This window comes from Selaginella moellendorffii, unplaced genomic scaffold (genome assembly GCF_000143415.4).
Source record: "Selaginella moellendorffii unplaced genomic scaffold, v1.0 SELMOscaffold_113, whole genome shotgun sequence".
Lineage (NCBI taxonomy): Eukaryota > Viridiplantae > Streptophyta > Lycopodiopsida > Selaginellales > Selaginellaceae > Selaginella > Selaginella moellendorffii.
This window is the reverse complement of record NW_003314374.1, coordinates 115,413-132,497: the sequence shown is the minus strand read 5'-3', so window position 1 is coordinate 132,497 and position 17,085 is coordinate 115,413. Positions and strand designations below refer to the sequence as shown.

Sequence of the window (17,085 nt, the reverse complement as noted above, 5' to 3'; positions counted from 1 at the left end):
TAGTCTCATTTCGGTCCCAAATGTTATTTATGGAAAGTGTCTAGATTCACTCATTTGGCATATCTACGGAATATAGAGATTGTCTTAAACACAATAGTGTTTATCCTGCATCCAAATTCGCATTTTAGTGCCATTCCATATTTAGTAAGTTTTGAGCTTGTCCTAGAGACTAACTCTTGATACTAAGGGAGGCAGACTAACTCTTGATACTAAGGGAGGCAGACTAACTCTTGATACTAAGGGAGGCTTGGGGTGAAAGCCCAAAGCATGTGTTCCTCAAGGGGGGGGGGGGGGGGGTTTAGGCTGTGGGGGGTTCCAAATGTATAGTAGGGATAGTGGGTAGGTCGGGTATGGCCAACCAACCTGAGGCATAGTTTAGCTCCTGTTTGTGTGCTTGTCCTTATTCTGCGTCCAACTTGGGTCTAAGCCCAAGCTCCATTCCATGCTAGCTGGTGGAGTACCTATATCCTTGTGTTAGGCCACCGGTATGCCAAAATAGCACTAGACTCCGTTTGGCTCCATTTTTGCGTGCTGGTCCTGGCATTGGGATGTTGGATATTTTAGAACTGTTTCAAGTCACTCCATGCTCCTGTCCCTTCGCTCCTTGGGCTATATGCTCAAGAGTTGATCCATGGTTCGGTTCTGTCACTCCTTGGCTCCATACTTGGGAGTTTGGCACTATTCCTTTGTTCAGTAGCCCAAGATCCTGAAACTTGGGTTCCACACCATTGTCCTTTGGACATGTGGCATGTGACATGTGGCATCTGTCACGTGGCATAAAGAGGGTTTAGGTTTCGCTTTGTGGTGTTATCCTATAGTAAATCACCATAGGATAAAGGGTCAAAATCACATGTGCTACAATAACTCTTCAATCAATATCATGATAACACTCTACATTAATAGGAGATGGTAAGATACTAAGAATAAAAGACAACATGTAATTATTTCCTTTAAAAACTAATGGTGGCTAAACACCAAGGATGGGCAGAACACCAATAGCTTAATTTAAAAAGGACATAGCCACATGAATAATATTATTCGGTGATAACAATGACACATCATTAGCAGCTTTGAATGACACACTCTTTAATTAACAATAGTATGGCATAGTAGAAGAAGAGTTTTTCTCATGTTCCTGGTGTTTTTTCTTCATTTGCAATATTTCCTTCTCCTAGTATGTTGGTTAATGATGTTTATTATTCTCATTCTCAATTTAGTGTTAAATTGAGTATTTTTTACCTTTTTCATATAAATCTAAATATTGAGCATGTGTGTGAAGTTGAGAATATTACTTTTGTTTTTTTAGCAAAACATTTTATTAATTCTAGTGTTGAGTATTCTTTTATTCTAAAGGTTAAATCACTTTTGCCAAAGTTTTAAATTGAGTGCATACTTTAGTTATGAGTGTTGTTGAGAGTCTTTATTTTATTATTGCTGCAAAGGAGTTTATATGTTCCTTTGGGAGTGTGGATTTTTCTATTGATTTTCCAGTCTCAAATGTTGAGTTGTGTGTTGAGAAAGTTACGTGGTGTGAATCTCTTACTTTTTTGGTGGTGGCCGATATATTTTATAATATGTTCTTTAAGCTTTGAGTACATTCTTTCTTTTTATTTTCTTATTTATACTTTAACAATAGCTAAAAATTCTTTTTTGAATGGTTTGTTATCCATTTATTCTTCTTCCACAATGTTTCTTCCTTAATTTTTCTTACTTTCTCCTCTTTGTCTTATTATTGATGGGGTAGAAGAGATAGACAAGAGTTCGGCCCTAATAATGGAGTTAGGATGAGTAAATATAATAATGGAGTGAGGACAAATGACATAGATTATGGAGTGAAGATAAGCATAGCAAGTTTAAATGGAACATCTAGCCTTAATGTAGTGAGGTTGAATAAATGCTTAAACTCACTCTATTCATCTTCTATATAGGGAAAAAAAAATTTAAAGCACTAATTCTATTTAAACTCATTGCACTCATCTTTACTTTATCATCTATGTTTAGCTACACTATAGTACTTCTCATATGCAGTGCTAAATGAGGGTGATAGTTGTGAGTCTAAATTAACATGGGTTTTGAAAGTTGACCAAAAGGCTGATTTAAATGCAAGTTCTATTGATGATTGTAAATCCAAGTTAACAGGGGTTTAGAAGATGGCTAGTGGGTAGATTTAAAAATGAGATACATCATTGTAATGGTGTTTTATGGATTATAATGGCTTTTGAAATCTTTTATTTTGGTTCAAACTTATGCTTTTAAAGTTGATTTGAGCATTTAGTAGTTACACATAAATATGAAACATAAATCCCTAAGCCCAAAAGTGGAGCTAAAAGTGTGCTATATGGCAATGGGAAAAATGGAAGTTCAATGAGCGTAATACATTGAGACCAAAAGCTTTAACCCGGAAAGGCAAGAGTGGGAGTAAAACTCCAAACAAAAGACTTGAAGAACGAACACGAAACAATTAATAACAAGCTTCTACAAAAGGGACATAAGAGGATTAATATATGACATGTTGAAGTGTTGGGACTAAATCCAAGATAGACCCAAAATGGAGTTTGAGAAGGAGTCCGAAATGGACCTAAGATGGAGTCCGAGATGGAGCCCAAGGTCAAGTCTAAGATGGAAACCAAGACTAAGACCAAAATCAATATCGAGCTTGAGCCCGAGCCCAAGTTTGAGTCTAAACCCAATCCCAAACTTAAGCCTAAGCCCAATTCCAAGTTTGTATCCGAGTCCAAGGGTGAAAGCCCAAAGTGATCATCTCTTGACAAAAACAAAATCTAAAACCATGATATAAACATCAATTGACTATGGAATTCTAATGAATTAATTGCAACTTTATTGTAAGCAACTACATTTTTCATTTTACTTTAATCACTTAACCACACCTTTGACCATTTGAAGGAGTCTCACTCACAGCCTTTATAAATCCTTTTTTTGACTTAGGGACTTGCTAACCACGTGAATGACATCTATGCTTTGCATTTGGTCCAAATGCTCCACATGTCCAATCCCATGATAAACACCCCAAAGGTACTACTAACATACCAACCTATTATGGTAAGATTATGTTCATTTACCTTTGTCTTATTAGTAATCCTAGACCACCTGTACCATAATCTAGTATCTCAAAAACTAGGCCATCTGTCTATGAGTGGTTATCCCAAAACCATACTTTAGCATCTTTAGGATGCTCGGAGATATGGGAAATAACTTTCCTCAATATCCCCTTTTTAGCCCCCACCAAATCCCTTTCTGTCCACGGCCATGTTCATTAACACTGCCATTGAGTTAGGGCCCAAAAGCCCAACCACAATGTCCCATTGACCTTTAGGACTTCTTTTCCATGTGACCATATCCTTGGTCACTATATAAAAGGATAATAATAATAATAAGTTTTTCCATAAAACTAACAATAAATTAATGTAGTTATATGTGAAGATAGAAGTAAGAAATGTTTTTTAACATATTCACTTAAATATCATGCAATTTTATGCATGTAATATACTCTCCTAACTAACAAATATACACTAAACAAAAATAAATAAATTTTATTTAAATTTTTATTGAATATTTTAAATTTTTATAGTTATATAGATCATAGAGTAAATAAAAATAAGAACATTCTAACTATATTATCTATATATATAAAATAAAGAGCCCAGCCTCCCACAGTTGTTAAATCCCAGGCCTAGGCAGCCTTAGAAGACATGGTTCTTGGGAAGGGGAGGCCATGTCAAGGATGGGCCAAGGTGATTTTCAAAAATGTTAACTTAATGTTGTGGTGGTAAATAAGTGGCATGCCTATGTGGCCAAGAAGGGAAGAGGGTGTGGTGACAGTTGTTACACCATGCAATTGTAGGGTTCCATGGCTGCTCTGCTTACGGTGCATGAGCAACACCACAAGCAGAGATGGTGAGAGAGTGTGCTAGCAATGCAATATAGCTTTTATGGCCTAGGTGTCTTTTTTCCCTCTTTGAATCAACTATTGCAAGAGGTATAATTGCTACATTTCCAACTAATACATGTGAAATTGTGGTGAAGTGTTGGGAAGCAATGATGACTTTCTATGTTTCATAGTTTTTCATCTCCCTCTCTTTTTAGTTAGGTCTACCACATAAAAGTGAATGCATTATATCCCAGGATGTCTAACACTTCTAACTACAACTACATGTTCAATTCAGTTATTACCCTACTCTGAAACTCATAGATAAAGAACACCCCTACCTTTACAAGCCCATTGATTAAGTTAATGAAGGGTGGTGGTGAAGCTGACAATGAGCTAATGCAAATTATAAGGAAGAAGACGTGAATTATTTCCCTCATGCCTTTCTCATAATCAATACAAGTATTGATCCATTGATGTATTTTGTAGGTTTTGTCTACAAACACTATGATTGACATGGGATTTATGCACATTGTGATATTTAAATAATTAATTAAGTTGTTAGGATTAAAAGTTAAGTGAATGGTACCTATACACTTCTAGGTGGGCAAGCAACTAAGAAATTTGTGAATGATGTACCTATAAAGATATCTAAGTGGAAAGAAAGGTTAGATTTAATAGTGTTGAAGATACTAAACTTTCAAATAATGTTTAGTATGGATTTCTTGAATATCCAAGGGTTATATGATGTTAATCAAAGTTACATCATATTGAGATCAAAAAGTCATCATGATATGTCCTTTTAGTTGCAAAAATGCCCCTTGAAAAATTAGGATGCTAAGTTTCTAATTGCAAGAGTAGCTCAAAAAGCAATTAAAAAAGGGTGTCAAACCTTTTAGGTTTAAATGATGGAAGCTGAAAGTGATGGTGATGAAGTTCAAATAAGTGATGGTGTTTATTTTATACCAAGGGAAATTATGGAGTTGTTGGTGAAAAATCAAGAAGTCCTAACCACTAATTTTTTCTTAGTTTGGCAGGATACTATTGCAAGTTTGTTCACAATTTTACAAGTATTGCCTTTTTGTTAACTAAGTTGATGAAGGGTAATATATTATTTCATTAAACACTAATTTATTCACTAATTTATTCATGCTTTTATATGGTTGAAGCAAATCTTGTCTACAGTTCCTTTTCTTAGAATCCTAGATCTTGATAAACCCTTCGGAGGGAATTGTGATACATTTAGTTATACTATTGGTATTGTGTTGTAGCAACATTGTGACAAAGCAATTGGTGTTACATTGAGGCAACATTATTGTTTTATTGTGTTTTACTCTAAAAAATTGGATGTGACCCAATGAAAATGGCCTATATATGAGAAAGATATGTTTACTATAGTGTTTTCATTGGAACACTAGAGACACTATTTAGATAGATATACAAAGGTTTATAAAAATATTAACAATTAAGCTACTTTGCAATGCAGCCAAAGCTTATATCAAAGCAAGCTCATTGGTAAGAGAAGCTCTTTAGAGTTGATATCAAAATCTTTATAAACTTAGTAAAGACAATTGGATGCACTATGTTAGCAATCACTTCGGACTGGTTAGAAGTGAAGGAAAGTGGTGAAAGCTATTAGTCAAGTTAACTTGAAATTTCACTTTTCAATTAAAGATGGGTTTATTTACTATGAGCAAGAATGATTGTGTCTTTTGTATAAGGATCTGCAGTAGTTATGTATATGGGAACATCATGATGTTCTAGTAATGGAATATAGCAATAAATGAAAAGGATTTTTCTAGTGTAGTATGAAAGCTGATGTAGTGAAGAAGTAAGTTGAGAAATTGTAGTGCATTCCAACACTAACATAGTTATTTCAAAGTATGATACTTGATTTTATCACTTTCTTGCTAAAGTTTTAAGGTTTACAACACTTCGATAGTGGTTGTGGATTAGTTGTTGAAAATTGCACATTTCATCCCAACTATAGAGATAGTAAATGTTAAATAAGTGGCAAAACTCTTTTTCCATAAAGTAATAATTGTGGACTTCCCGAAGAGATGATTTTGGATAGAGATTTGAAGTTTATGAGGAACTTTTGGGGCACACTATTTTAGTTATTTGGTACCAAGGTGAAATTTAGTACATCTTATCATTCTCAAATAGATGGACAGATTGAACTCGTGAATGCTTAGGTTGAGGATTATCTATAGTAGTATGTCACAATAGACCAATACAATTGGGTTGAGCATTTAGACATAACAAAACTTTGTTATAATAACACATTTCACAATGCTATTGAGAGATGCTACAATGAAATGCTTGTAAGGTCTCTTAACAGATTGTTGTATCAAAACTAATGTCTAAAGTGTTGGTTCTAGCCATTAAGATTGATATAAAGCAACTACCTCAAAGTTGGTCAAGGGCTATTAAGACAATAAGCAAAGCTTGGGATAAGTATCAATATGATATAGATTAGCATCACTGGAATGTAGCCTATCAAGTGGGAGACCAAGTGTGGTTATCCTCATGGAATTTAAGTATTAAAGGATCTTTTTTTTGGAAGTTGTTACCAAGATATATTGATCTCTATTGAGTGGTAATGCGAGTTCATGATTCCTCTTATAAATTAGATTTTTCATATAAGTTTGTTCCATGTACATGATATGTTCATATAAGTTTATTGGTACTATATCATGTTGATGTAGAATGCTCTACGGCCCACCAGCAGTCATTAATGGTAAACCTGAATATGAAGTTGAAGTTATTTTGGATAGTCATTGGAGCAAACGTTTTAAACGTTATAAATATCTAGTCAAGTGGCACGGCTACCTAATATATGAATTTACTTGGGAGCCTCTTAATTGTAGCACACATGGTTTTTACCCTTTATCCTATGGTGATTTACTGTAGGATAATCATAAAGTAGAACCTAAACCCTCTATCTGCCACGTGTCATATGCCACATGCCACATGCTATATGTCCAAAGGACAATGGTGTGGAACCCAAGTTTCAAGGCCTTATTTCAAGACAAACATGCAAATAGGAGCTAGACTATGCTTCAAGTTGGTCAGCCATGCCCAACCTACCCATTATCCCTACTATACATTTGGAAGCCGCCCCCCCTCCTAAAGAACACACACTTTGGGTTGTCACCCCAAGCTTCCCTTAGTATCAGGAGTTGGTTTCTGGGACAAGCTCAAAACTTACTAAATATGGAATATCCCTAGATTGCGAATTTGGACACAGGACAAACACCATTGTGTTTAGAACAATCTCTACATTCCGTAAATATGCCAAATGAGAAAATCTAAACACTTTCTATAAATAGCATTTGGGACCAAAATGAAATTAACACAAAAAGCATGATAGTGAGGGTGTTTAGTAGACACGGTAAGCTATTGTCCAGCGATATTGAGGGACTAGTCTTAATACATAAGGGTTTTTGTCAAACCAATGCAAGACAGAGCAAAAGAGAATTAACAAGCCGGGCCAAGTATGCTTGGCTAAATAGATACTTAAGAATTCCGTCCTTATACTCGTCTGGCCAAGTATAGATGCAAAGTCCAATTTATTAACACTTGAACAAGAGGGACTGATAAAAGGTCCAACAATACTGACCTCCTGCCGTCATGGCAGTAAAGAAAAAATATCTGAAAGGATAGCCAATAGCTAACTTTCGATACTTGAAGTCACATTCACAGCATTAATCATTTTACATATATCCATAAGCTTATTGTGGAGTATGAAAAACGTAATTAGAAATAACTTTTGTAATCCTTTGTAATAAACCTTGAAAATTAATAAAATTATATGTTTCTTTAAATCTAAAATTGGTAGACTCTTTGGTGCATGGGCAATTATAACAATAGGGATAACTATTATAGACTAATTATAAGTCCCACTTCTCTCTTGTTGACCTATTTTTGAAAAATACCAATTTATAATAATTGTCTAAATCTTCATGATGGGGTTAATTTGTGTAGAGGAGTTAGGTCTTTGGCTCTCTCTCTAAATCCCTATAGGTAGGGTTGTATTATTCTTTTGTAAACTAATTGGTACTCAAAGTAGCAAAGGTGGCTACTTTTGTTAATCATTTCCTTCTTAGTAACAACTAGAGGGTGTCTAAATATTTGTGTCTTTGACATAGAGGAAAGGTCATTCACTCATTTAAGTTAGTGTATTTTCTATAAAGTATACCTTATGTTAACTTTCAAAATTATTTCTTTAATGGTTTGTTAAACTAGGGTATGCATTGATAAGGACACCAATCTTCCTAAAAGGGGGAGAGTGTCATAAATGTGACATTAGGTATCAAAAGATACTTGCTAACTAATCTTTCCAAACACTCTCTCTTTACTGTTGTGATGATAGTAAATTAATACTACTAGTTCACTTTATTAGTCCCTTTTATTCAACTATAGTAAATTATGTTTAGCATTTGTACTTAGCTAGATAAATATAAGGTAGGAACTCCTATATGTTTCTTGTTAAATATACATGGTCTAGCTTTTAGTTTTATTTTGCTATATTTTGCACTAACTTGATAAGAATCCTTATGTATTGAGTTTATTCCCTCAATATCACTATATATTAGCTTATTGCGTTAACTAGACATTCTCACTATTATGCCTTATATATTAGTCCTATTTTAGTCTCATATACTATTTGTTTAGATTTACTAGTGAGGCATATCTAAGAAATGTGAGTGTTTTAAATCCTATAGTGTTATTCTATAGCACATGTGATCATGGGATGAGATTTAGATATACTGTCATTATGGATCCTTAGAACTTTGAGGGATAAATGGGGATAAAATAGCCACTAAAGGTTCTTTTATCAAGAAATTACCTTTTTTTTAGTTGGCTTAAGAGGAGAAAGATAAGGTGCACTACAGTTGGTATCAGAGTAAATGGCACAGGTTCGATTCCCATTTATTAGTGGCTACTTAAAAATATAATATACCCTTAAATAAGGTATATTCCTACTCCTAAATTTGAAATTGTATGTATTGGGTATCCATGCGTATGTCGTTCCTCTTGTGTGGAGTATCCACCGACGAAAGTATCCACCATAAGACTGCGGTATGGGTAGTTGCCTCATATAGAATAGCTAGTCTACACAATGGAAAAATTGGTAGATTCAATGCGAAAATGGAGGTGTTGGTTCCCCTTGGCTTAGTAGGGGTTATTAGTCAATAGTCAATGAGGACATTGACGTCTCTAAAAGGGGGGTGAGTGTAGCGTATGTGATCAATGGGATGAGATTTGGATATACTGTCACTATGGATCCTTGGAACCTTGGGGGATAAATAGGGATAAAATAGGCACTAAGTGCTCTCTCATCAAGTAATTCATTGATATTTCTGAGGGGGGGTGAATGTAACACATGTGATCATGGGATGAAATTTAGATCTACTGTCACTATGGATCCTTGAAACCTTGGGGGATAAATGGGGATAAAATAGCCACTAAAGGCTCTCTCATCAAGCAATTGCTCTTTTTCCAATTGGCTTAAGGGAAGAGAGATAAAGTGCGCTATATATTTCTACATCTAATTCATGATATAGTACTATTCCATATTTAACAAGTTTTTAAGTTTTTCCCAAAGACTAACTCTTGGGACTAGGGTGAAAGCCCAAAATAAGGGGTTATGAAGGGTTTTAAATATATAGTAGGGATAGTAGTTGGAAGTATGGCCAACCATTTGAGACATTAGTTTAGCTTTTATTGAGTTATATCACTTTTTGTTTTGCATTTAACTTAGCTTTAAGCTTAAGTTCCATATTTCTCTAATTAATCACCTCCTCACATTAAACCATTGGAATATTGAAATTGTGATAAACTTTATTTAACACTGTTTTGTATATAAGAGCTAAATATGGGGAGCTTGTGCTTATAGGAGATTTTAAGTGCATATTGAACCTTCATCTTTTAGTGCAAAAGGCTTGAAATTCAACTCTAAATTCAAGTGCACTTCATAGTTTAAGTGTATATTTTTTAAGGATATGAGTTATTTTGGATACCACACTTTTTGCGAAGGTTTACAAGTTGATATTGATAAACTTATAACAATTTTGAAGTTCCTTACACTAAAGTGTATGCATGACATACAACACTTTCTTAGTAAGGTGCAATATTTCAAATATTTTATTAATTATTATTATTATCACATTACACCATTATGAACATTCTTGAAGTCATTAATGCCATATTTCATTATAAAAGATTGCAAATTGGAAATTTGATGTAAATGTTAACAATTCTTCTAGTTTTGGCATACCCCAACTACATTAGGCATTTCATCTTGCTTAAGGATGGTTGTGATATTGGTCTTGGGGGCATTTTGATGTAAGAGAGTATAGATGTCCCTAGCCAATGTTATCCTATTGCATATATTAATTATACTTTGCAACCAACTAAGATAAACTATTCTATGATAGAGAAGGAGTATCTAGAGTGGTTTGGGATTTTAAGAAGCTTTATATGTACTTATATAGTTTTTATATACTATTAGAGAGTAAGAATGTTGCAATTACTTTATTATTGAAGTGAAAGAATTTAGTTAGCTATATTGTTTAGTCAGCCTTAAAAAATCAAATTGAAAACTTCAAGGTTATTCAGTGGCTAGAGAATTCTATGGCTAATGCTAAAGTACTTGAACTTTGATTGGGATGGTTATCTACTATCTCTCTAATATGCATTATTGTAGCAAATATCTCTATGTCAAGCTCTCAACACTCACACAAACTCCTAATTGCTACTATACCAAGAGCAAGAGCAAGAAAGCTAACTACTCCAACAAAGTTATTTGAATGATGTTCTCTTTATCATTGTCCAGAGAATAAGTTTATTTCAATCTTAGAGAACACTCAAGAAGTATATGAATCAATCACTAAAAATTGGCTTCAATCATATTTTGTGATAATTAGAAAACTAAGCCACTTTACAAAGGTGTTTTGCAAGTAGCTCATCCCATTCCCCATACTTTCTAAGTGCTCTTGCATTCCCTTGAGAATAACATTGGTTTGCTTCTCTTGCAGCCTGTCCAAATAAAAAATGGGAGAACCAATTTGGAAAATTGAACGAAAGCTTTTTCTGAATCCATGAGGCCATTGTTCCATGTTACAGGTCCAGAGTTGTGCTTAAGAGACTCCTCCCAAACCTGTGAGAGTTGCTTTTCTCTTTGGTGGGACAAAGTTACACAAAACAAAACAAATGATATTTTGTACTGATGATAAAGTCAATTACCTTTTCTGGCACAGACTTTGTGCTTGCTATAGTATTGCTTAGTATAACCTTGATACTCATAAAACAGATAATAGTGTGTATTAACATGCAAGTTTTAGAGTGATACCTAGCTTGTCTTGCTGCAAAAAAAGTATTTTAATTGGACTGTTTAGATTCAATGGACATAAACTTTGATATGAAGGTGAAATAACCGCTTGCAATTATGGTAATCTTAATTTTAACAAAAATTAAATTATAATCTGAAAATATATGGGACTAATAACAATATTAACAAAACACAATTAGAGTATTAACTATAGAACTATAGAAAACAATGGAAGTTAGTGCAAAAATAAAATTGCTTTTAAAATACTTGGATTAGAAGCCATGCTTTTCCCTTCTGATTATTGTAGTTGATGCTTTTTCTAATATAAAAACCAAAGTTCTTTTTAATAGATTATATTAAGCTATATATATGGTGTACTTAGAATATCCACATATTTTAGGATATTCTTAATCTATTGGTTGTTATTTTTCTGATACTGTTTTTCTAAATAAATATTTACTTGTTATGATAACAAAAAATTCTTGCATATTTCAAACATAAAAGAGGGTAATTTCTTTTTATGTTTCTTCATTTATTTTAGATATTTTAATTATGAATTTTATAATTTTTTAGTAACATAGTTAAAATTTTCTCTAATTCTTTATTCTTATTCATCACTAATACAAACCAGTTAGAATGTGACTATATCACTCCAAAAATTGCATTAAAAAAAAAGAAAACAGCAGCAAATTATTAATTTACAGAACTTAAAATTTGAATTGATAGTGTTACCATTTTAGGTATCAGCTATGGTGTTGCCATTGAGCTTGGCGCTCTTCTCGACCTCGTCTTCCCCTGTCGCAGCCAGCGGAGGTGCTCGACTGGAGCGCGAGCGGCGTTACATTCTTCGGCAATTCCAGCGACGCGGGGTGAGATTCGTGTGCGCGGCGACTAGCGATGGCAATGGCGACGTGCTGGAGCTGAGGGGATGGCAATGGGGGAGGACTACGAAAGAGCTGGTAAGACTGAGCAGTGTCTCCGATTGTAGGTTCTTTTTTCAAAGGAGATTATCATTCTTGTTTGCGTGTAGGCTGCCTATGGAGCTTTGCTGGTTGCTGTCCCAGTTGTGCCATTGTTGCCTCGATTCGAGTGGTCGGCCGCGATCTATTTTACTTCCCTGTCGCTGTGGACAGTCTACGTTGGAAGCCACCGAAGGTCTGTATTTCTTTGCTCCCTTTTCATCCTCTTTTATTCTAAAGGGGTCCATTGCATTGTTTCCTTCTTAGTTTAGCGAGGCAGCAAACGCAACAGGTTTCTTTCAAGCAAGGCCTCGCCGCGCCTGTGTTGTGCTCCATATCACTCTTTGGTTTTTACTGCCTCTTGAGGTTCTTCCCGGAGCTCGATCTACGTACGTTCATCTCGATCTATCTAAGCTGCGCTGGAGCTTTTGCCGTGGCAAATAACTTAACCAATCCTCTCAAGTTGCTCTTCCCGCGTCTGGATTCACTTCCAGTCCGAATCAGTAAGTGCTTTATTTTGTTTTTTTTTTTTTCTACATTTTTTTGTGCTGATAATTCTTTTGTTTTCTAGACGTGCCATCTTGGCTTGCTTCGGACAAAGGAAAACCTGTCTGCCTTACCGTCACTGCGGCCGACATTATTGCATTGCTTGGTATGGCCACGAGTTTTTTCCACGAGTTATTGGCTGTGTTCTTAGAACAATTCTTGCAGCTGGAATTGGAGTCGCTTACGCCAGCAAGCAACCCGGAGCACCTTTCACGTTCAACAATCTTATGGCAGTATGTATTGTGACCGAGCTCTTGCAACTTCTTTCTGTTGGAAGGTGACTAGCAGTTCTACATTTTTTAATCTGTGTTCCTGAACCTCTGGGGTGTTTCCTCGCAGCTTCAGTACCGCTGCCGTGATGCTTTGCGGGCTGCTGCTCTATGACGTTTTTTGGGTTTTTGGTTCTTCTCAAATTTTTGGTGACAATGTGATGGTCACGGTACGTTTTCTAAACGGGATTTCTGCAAGAAAAGAGTTTTAACTTGAATTAGTCTGGATCAGGTGGCGACCTCGTCAGCTTTTGATGGGCCTGTTAAACTCGTGTTTCCAAGCTGGAAGGTATGAAAACTAGTCGGTTCGTTAATCTGTCCTTGTTAAAGATGATTCCAGGCGGAAGTTGCACACCCTGAATCGATCCTGGGCCTGGGTGACATCGCTGCTCCAGGGTTGCTTATAGCTCTTATGCTCCGGTTCGACCAAGCCAGGTGTGCCGGGCTCCAGAACAATACAATCCCGGCAGCACCACAAAAGACATACTTTTCAAACTCAGTTATTGCTTACGTAGCTGGACTGACTCTCACGGTTGGTAAGTTTTATGGTCTGGCCTGGTCTGTGCTACAAAACAAGTGCTCTTTCTTTGTGTGCAGTGGCGAACTCTGTCTCTGGTGCAGCCCAGCCCGCTCTGCTGTATTTGGTGCCTTGTCTTCTCTCTAGCGCAATCCTGACCGCCTTGTCAAAGTCGGAAGCCCCCCTCCTGTTCAGCTACAAAGATGAAAGGCCGCCCGATGACGAGGCACAGCTGTAGCTGGGGCGGCTTATTCTGCGTCATGAGCGATCTGACTTGTCGACGTTTTCTACGGTAAAAGGCGTCAAAGTAAGAGCAACATTCCTCGTTTCTTTTTAGGCGATTTTCTTTCTTTGTTTTCTCAACAAGGCGGTCTCCTGTTTACAGGTGAGGCGTTCACTGTGTGTAGATACCATTGACTCGCTCGCTTATGAGATTCATGCACAGGGAGTGTGTGTGGTCAATGGGGTAAATATAAAAAGATTTCAAGATTTAGAATGGACAGGTCAGGTGCATGCGAAGTGACGAGTGTAAGTGAAACTCTTTTGTTCTTTCTTAGCTTTGAACTTCATGCTAAGACTAAGAAGGTGTCACGCAGGCGGAGGAGGAGGATTAGGAGGAGAAGCGTCGCGTGGTGGCTTGCTGCTTTATCGCTTTTGGAGCGTGGTGAATCTGGAGCATGGATGTCACTAGGATTGGGAGGGGATGATATTCGAGGCTCACTTCCGGCTGGGTATGATGGCTGTGATAATATAGCAAGCCACTTTGTTCTCTGAATCATCAGATTTTTTGTGCAGGGAGAGAAGAACAAAGCTGACACCGGTGCAATGTGGAGCGAATGAATGACGCGACGAGACGCGACTCTTTCAAATCAGTTTCAAAGCTTCAAGAGCAAAGGTCAATTGCTTACTGTTACAAACAACGCAGAGAAAGCTTGTTTGCGGTACTGTTTGCTTCTTTTTTCTCTTCTAACCTCTTTGCCATCTATATGTTGGAGATGACTACTCACTCGTCCATGCCCAGAGAAAGCCAGGCCCCCACCGAGCACTTCGGCGAGAATGGCCATATATATTTCTTTGCTCTCTGTGGATGAATCATGGCGTTATCACACGCTTCCCTCCACTAGAAACTTAGAAATTCCAAACAAGGAGCGGGGCCTGGCCGCGGATGAGCTGAGTGTGCCAATGAGTTTGCAAGTTGCTGTCAATCATGGGTTCCTCGTGTTGTAACGAGGATAAGTACAACCAAATCTTCGCTATTGCCTGACACGGGAAAATACAAAAGGTGGAGGAAGTCGTAGTAACGCAAGAGAAAGCCCAATATTTTTTTCATGGGCATTTGGAAGGAGATCTTGCAGATTTGGTGGTATGGTTTCAAGAGAAAAAAACAACACTTTGGATGATTGGAAGGGAAATGGAAGCTAGAATCCGTCCGGAGCAAGAACTCTGCATATATCTTTTGTTTTGGAGTTTCTCTCTTCCCAACTTATAGCATGCCAGGCTTATTCCAATCAGATCAACAGAAACTCAATCTGTGGGTACAGATTTGGGATGCGGTTTGTAAGTTACAGCTGTTTGCTCGAGCGTGATGTTTCAAAGCGCGCGCTGCATCAGAATAAAATCACCCAAGACATGATACTGACAAAAACAATCAAATCTCACTCAATTTAATCCAAAACCAAAGTTTATTGCTCACGCTGTGTTACTTGTAACTCTCCTACCTGATCTTCTTCTCTAGCTGATTTACACCGAATGCGAGACGATCGTGGGAGGAGACGAAGCTCACACTCGGATTTACCTCTCTTTTTTTTCTCAGCATTTTTATGTGGATTCAAAGGACGTGGTCCTGTTTGTAGAGCAAGAGCTCTGCTTGTTTAGTGCACTGGCGATGGCGTGTGGGTGCGAGCAGGGACGTAGTCTAATGCATCCACCAAGTGTCGCTCAGGATGAACCTCATTGCCAGGGATGTGCTTGTGGGTCGGTGGTGAGTCATTATGGTTGCGAGGAGGATAGTAATCCACATTCTCCTCAAGTTGATGTTCATGAGGATTTCCTGGATGAGTTCCAGGGCCTGAATAATCCAGCCTCACCCAAAGTTTTCGAGAATATATCTATCCATAACACAAGTGTCAATAAAAACTCTAGGAATTCATAAAAATTCAAAACACACACTCTCTCACTCTCTCTCTCTCTCTCTCTTCTCGCGTGCTCTCCTACCTCTTGCTCATGCGTTCCCGGTTCTTCCACTGATGCTCCAATGTCATTCCCGTTTCCTGCAAGCGAGACACACCACGAGTGAGCTTGGATTTTCAAACAAAATACCGACTAGACTACCTTCAGCAGCAGGCAAGAGACGAGCAGTGTCTCCCAGGAACGAGAGAAGCAGCATTGCCAGGATAAGAAGAACGAGATTGGCACTCATGATCACTCTGCAAGTCTGGAGAAGATGGATAGAGCTTGTGTTGTGAGAGGACCACACAAACACACACACACACACAGAACACTCCGAAGAAGGAAAGAACGAATGAATAAAATCCAGAACAAACCTGGCCTTTTATACTGGGACATAGGGAGGCTTTCCTTCACTGTCGTCAAGTGACGTATGCGGCAACTCTGTACATACCATCGGAGATAAAGTGTGTTATTACAATCCGGAGAAGAAAGAAAACAAACACTTGCCATGCACAGATTCTCTGTCGCGATTCCGGATGCGTCTACCGCCATCTTTGCATACGCTCCTTGTACTGTGGAAGCAACCAAGCGAGCATTAAGCAAACGCGCAAGAGCTGGAAAACAAGAAGAAAAACGAGTCATGATCATGGGAGAAGCACAACGAGAGGACCTTGTGTCGCACACGTGAAGTCTGGCCAGACATACTCTCGTGCGTACGAAGCAACAGCTATCATTCCGAGGCTTTTGCTATCCCAGGAAATCGATATTCATTCCCTGCGCACGGGAAACAAAGAGTCACCTGCAAAGCAAAGAAAATGGCTCTGAGAGGAAATCAAAATGTGTGGGATTCATCGGTCTCACCTGATTGCTCCGTCGGCGCTCGCATGGGTCGGCCACCTCGCAAACAAAGGCCGGAGCTTTCACAATACAGCGAGCTGGAGAAGACGAGGCGTCGGCTTGTTTATCAAATTTCTTGCCATTGGGTCCCTGCGCGTGACTAAGACAACTTAGCTCCAGCAACACAAAGTTGGTGTTAGAAAAGGTGTTAGAAAACAATGGTGCCCGAATGTCGTACCCGATTTTAAGGTAGTTGTGTCTCGTCGTGCTCTCGGTTTCATTGCTGTGCTACCTTTAACTTTGATGAAGAGTCCACACAAAACAAATGCTGCTTTAGTCGGCACTGACGACAAAGCAAATCGCCTTTTTCCTGGACGGGCTCTGAGCGTTTCTCGCTGGCTGGCCTTTCCATCTCCCTGTAGTATAGCTTAGTATAACGTTGAAACTCAGAAAATAGATGGCAGTGCGTACCAACAGGCTCTTTTGCCCTAGGACCTGTTGCCAGCTTGGTTCGCTTTGCGCTGCCCTGCTGCAAAACCGCGATAAAGAAACATTGGGAAAAGAAA

At 37.7% G+C, this 17,085-nt stretch overlaps 2 protein-coding genes across 2 annotated transcripts; one reads left to right on the top strand and one right to left on the bottom strand.

The window, feature by feature from the left end:
- Positions 1-11,971: 11,971 nt before the first annotated feature.
- Positions 11,972-14,498, top strand: LOC9659970 (signal peptide peptidase 2). The gene is made up of 12 exons (XM_002990907.2): positions 11,972-12,181; positions 12,253-12,377; positions 12,449-12,684; positions 12,753-12,833; positions 12,893-13,004; positions 13,067-13,166; positions 13,229-13,285; positions 13,337-13,532; positions 13,594-13,820; positions 13,899-14,041; positions 14,110-14,244; positions 14,309-14,498. Exons 1-9 carry the CDS (start codon positions 11,972-11,974, stop codon positions 13,749-13,751), a joined length of 1,275 nt encoding a protein of 424 aa, XP_002990953.2. The 3' UTR covers positions 13,752-13,820; positions 13,899-14,041; positions 14,110-14,244; positions 14,309-14,498.
- Positions 14,499-15,176: 678 nt separating this feature from the next.
- LOC9659969 lies at positions 15,177-17,051 on the bottom strand. Its single transcript, XM_024664721.1, has 7 exons — positions 16,991-17,051; positions 16,544-16,935; positions 16,353-16,481; positions 16,190-16,296; positions 16,057-16,123; positions 15,728-15,783; positions 15,177-15,621 (listed from the first exon to the last, which is right to left on the bottom strand). The coding sequence occupies exons 3-7, from the start codon at positions 16,414-16,416 to the stop codon at positions 15,385-15,387; spliced, it is 531 nt and encodes a 176-aa protein (XP_024520489.1). The 5' UTR covers positions 16,417-16,481; positions 16,544-16,935; positions 16,991-17,051; the 3' UTR covers positions 15,177-15,384.
- Between the last annotated feature and the right edge of the window lie 34 nt (positions 17,052-17,085).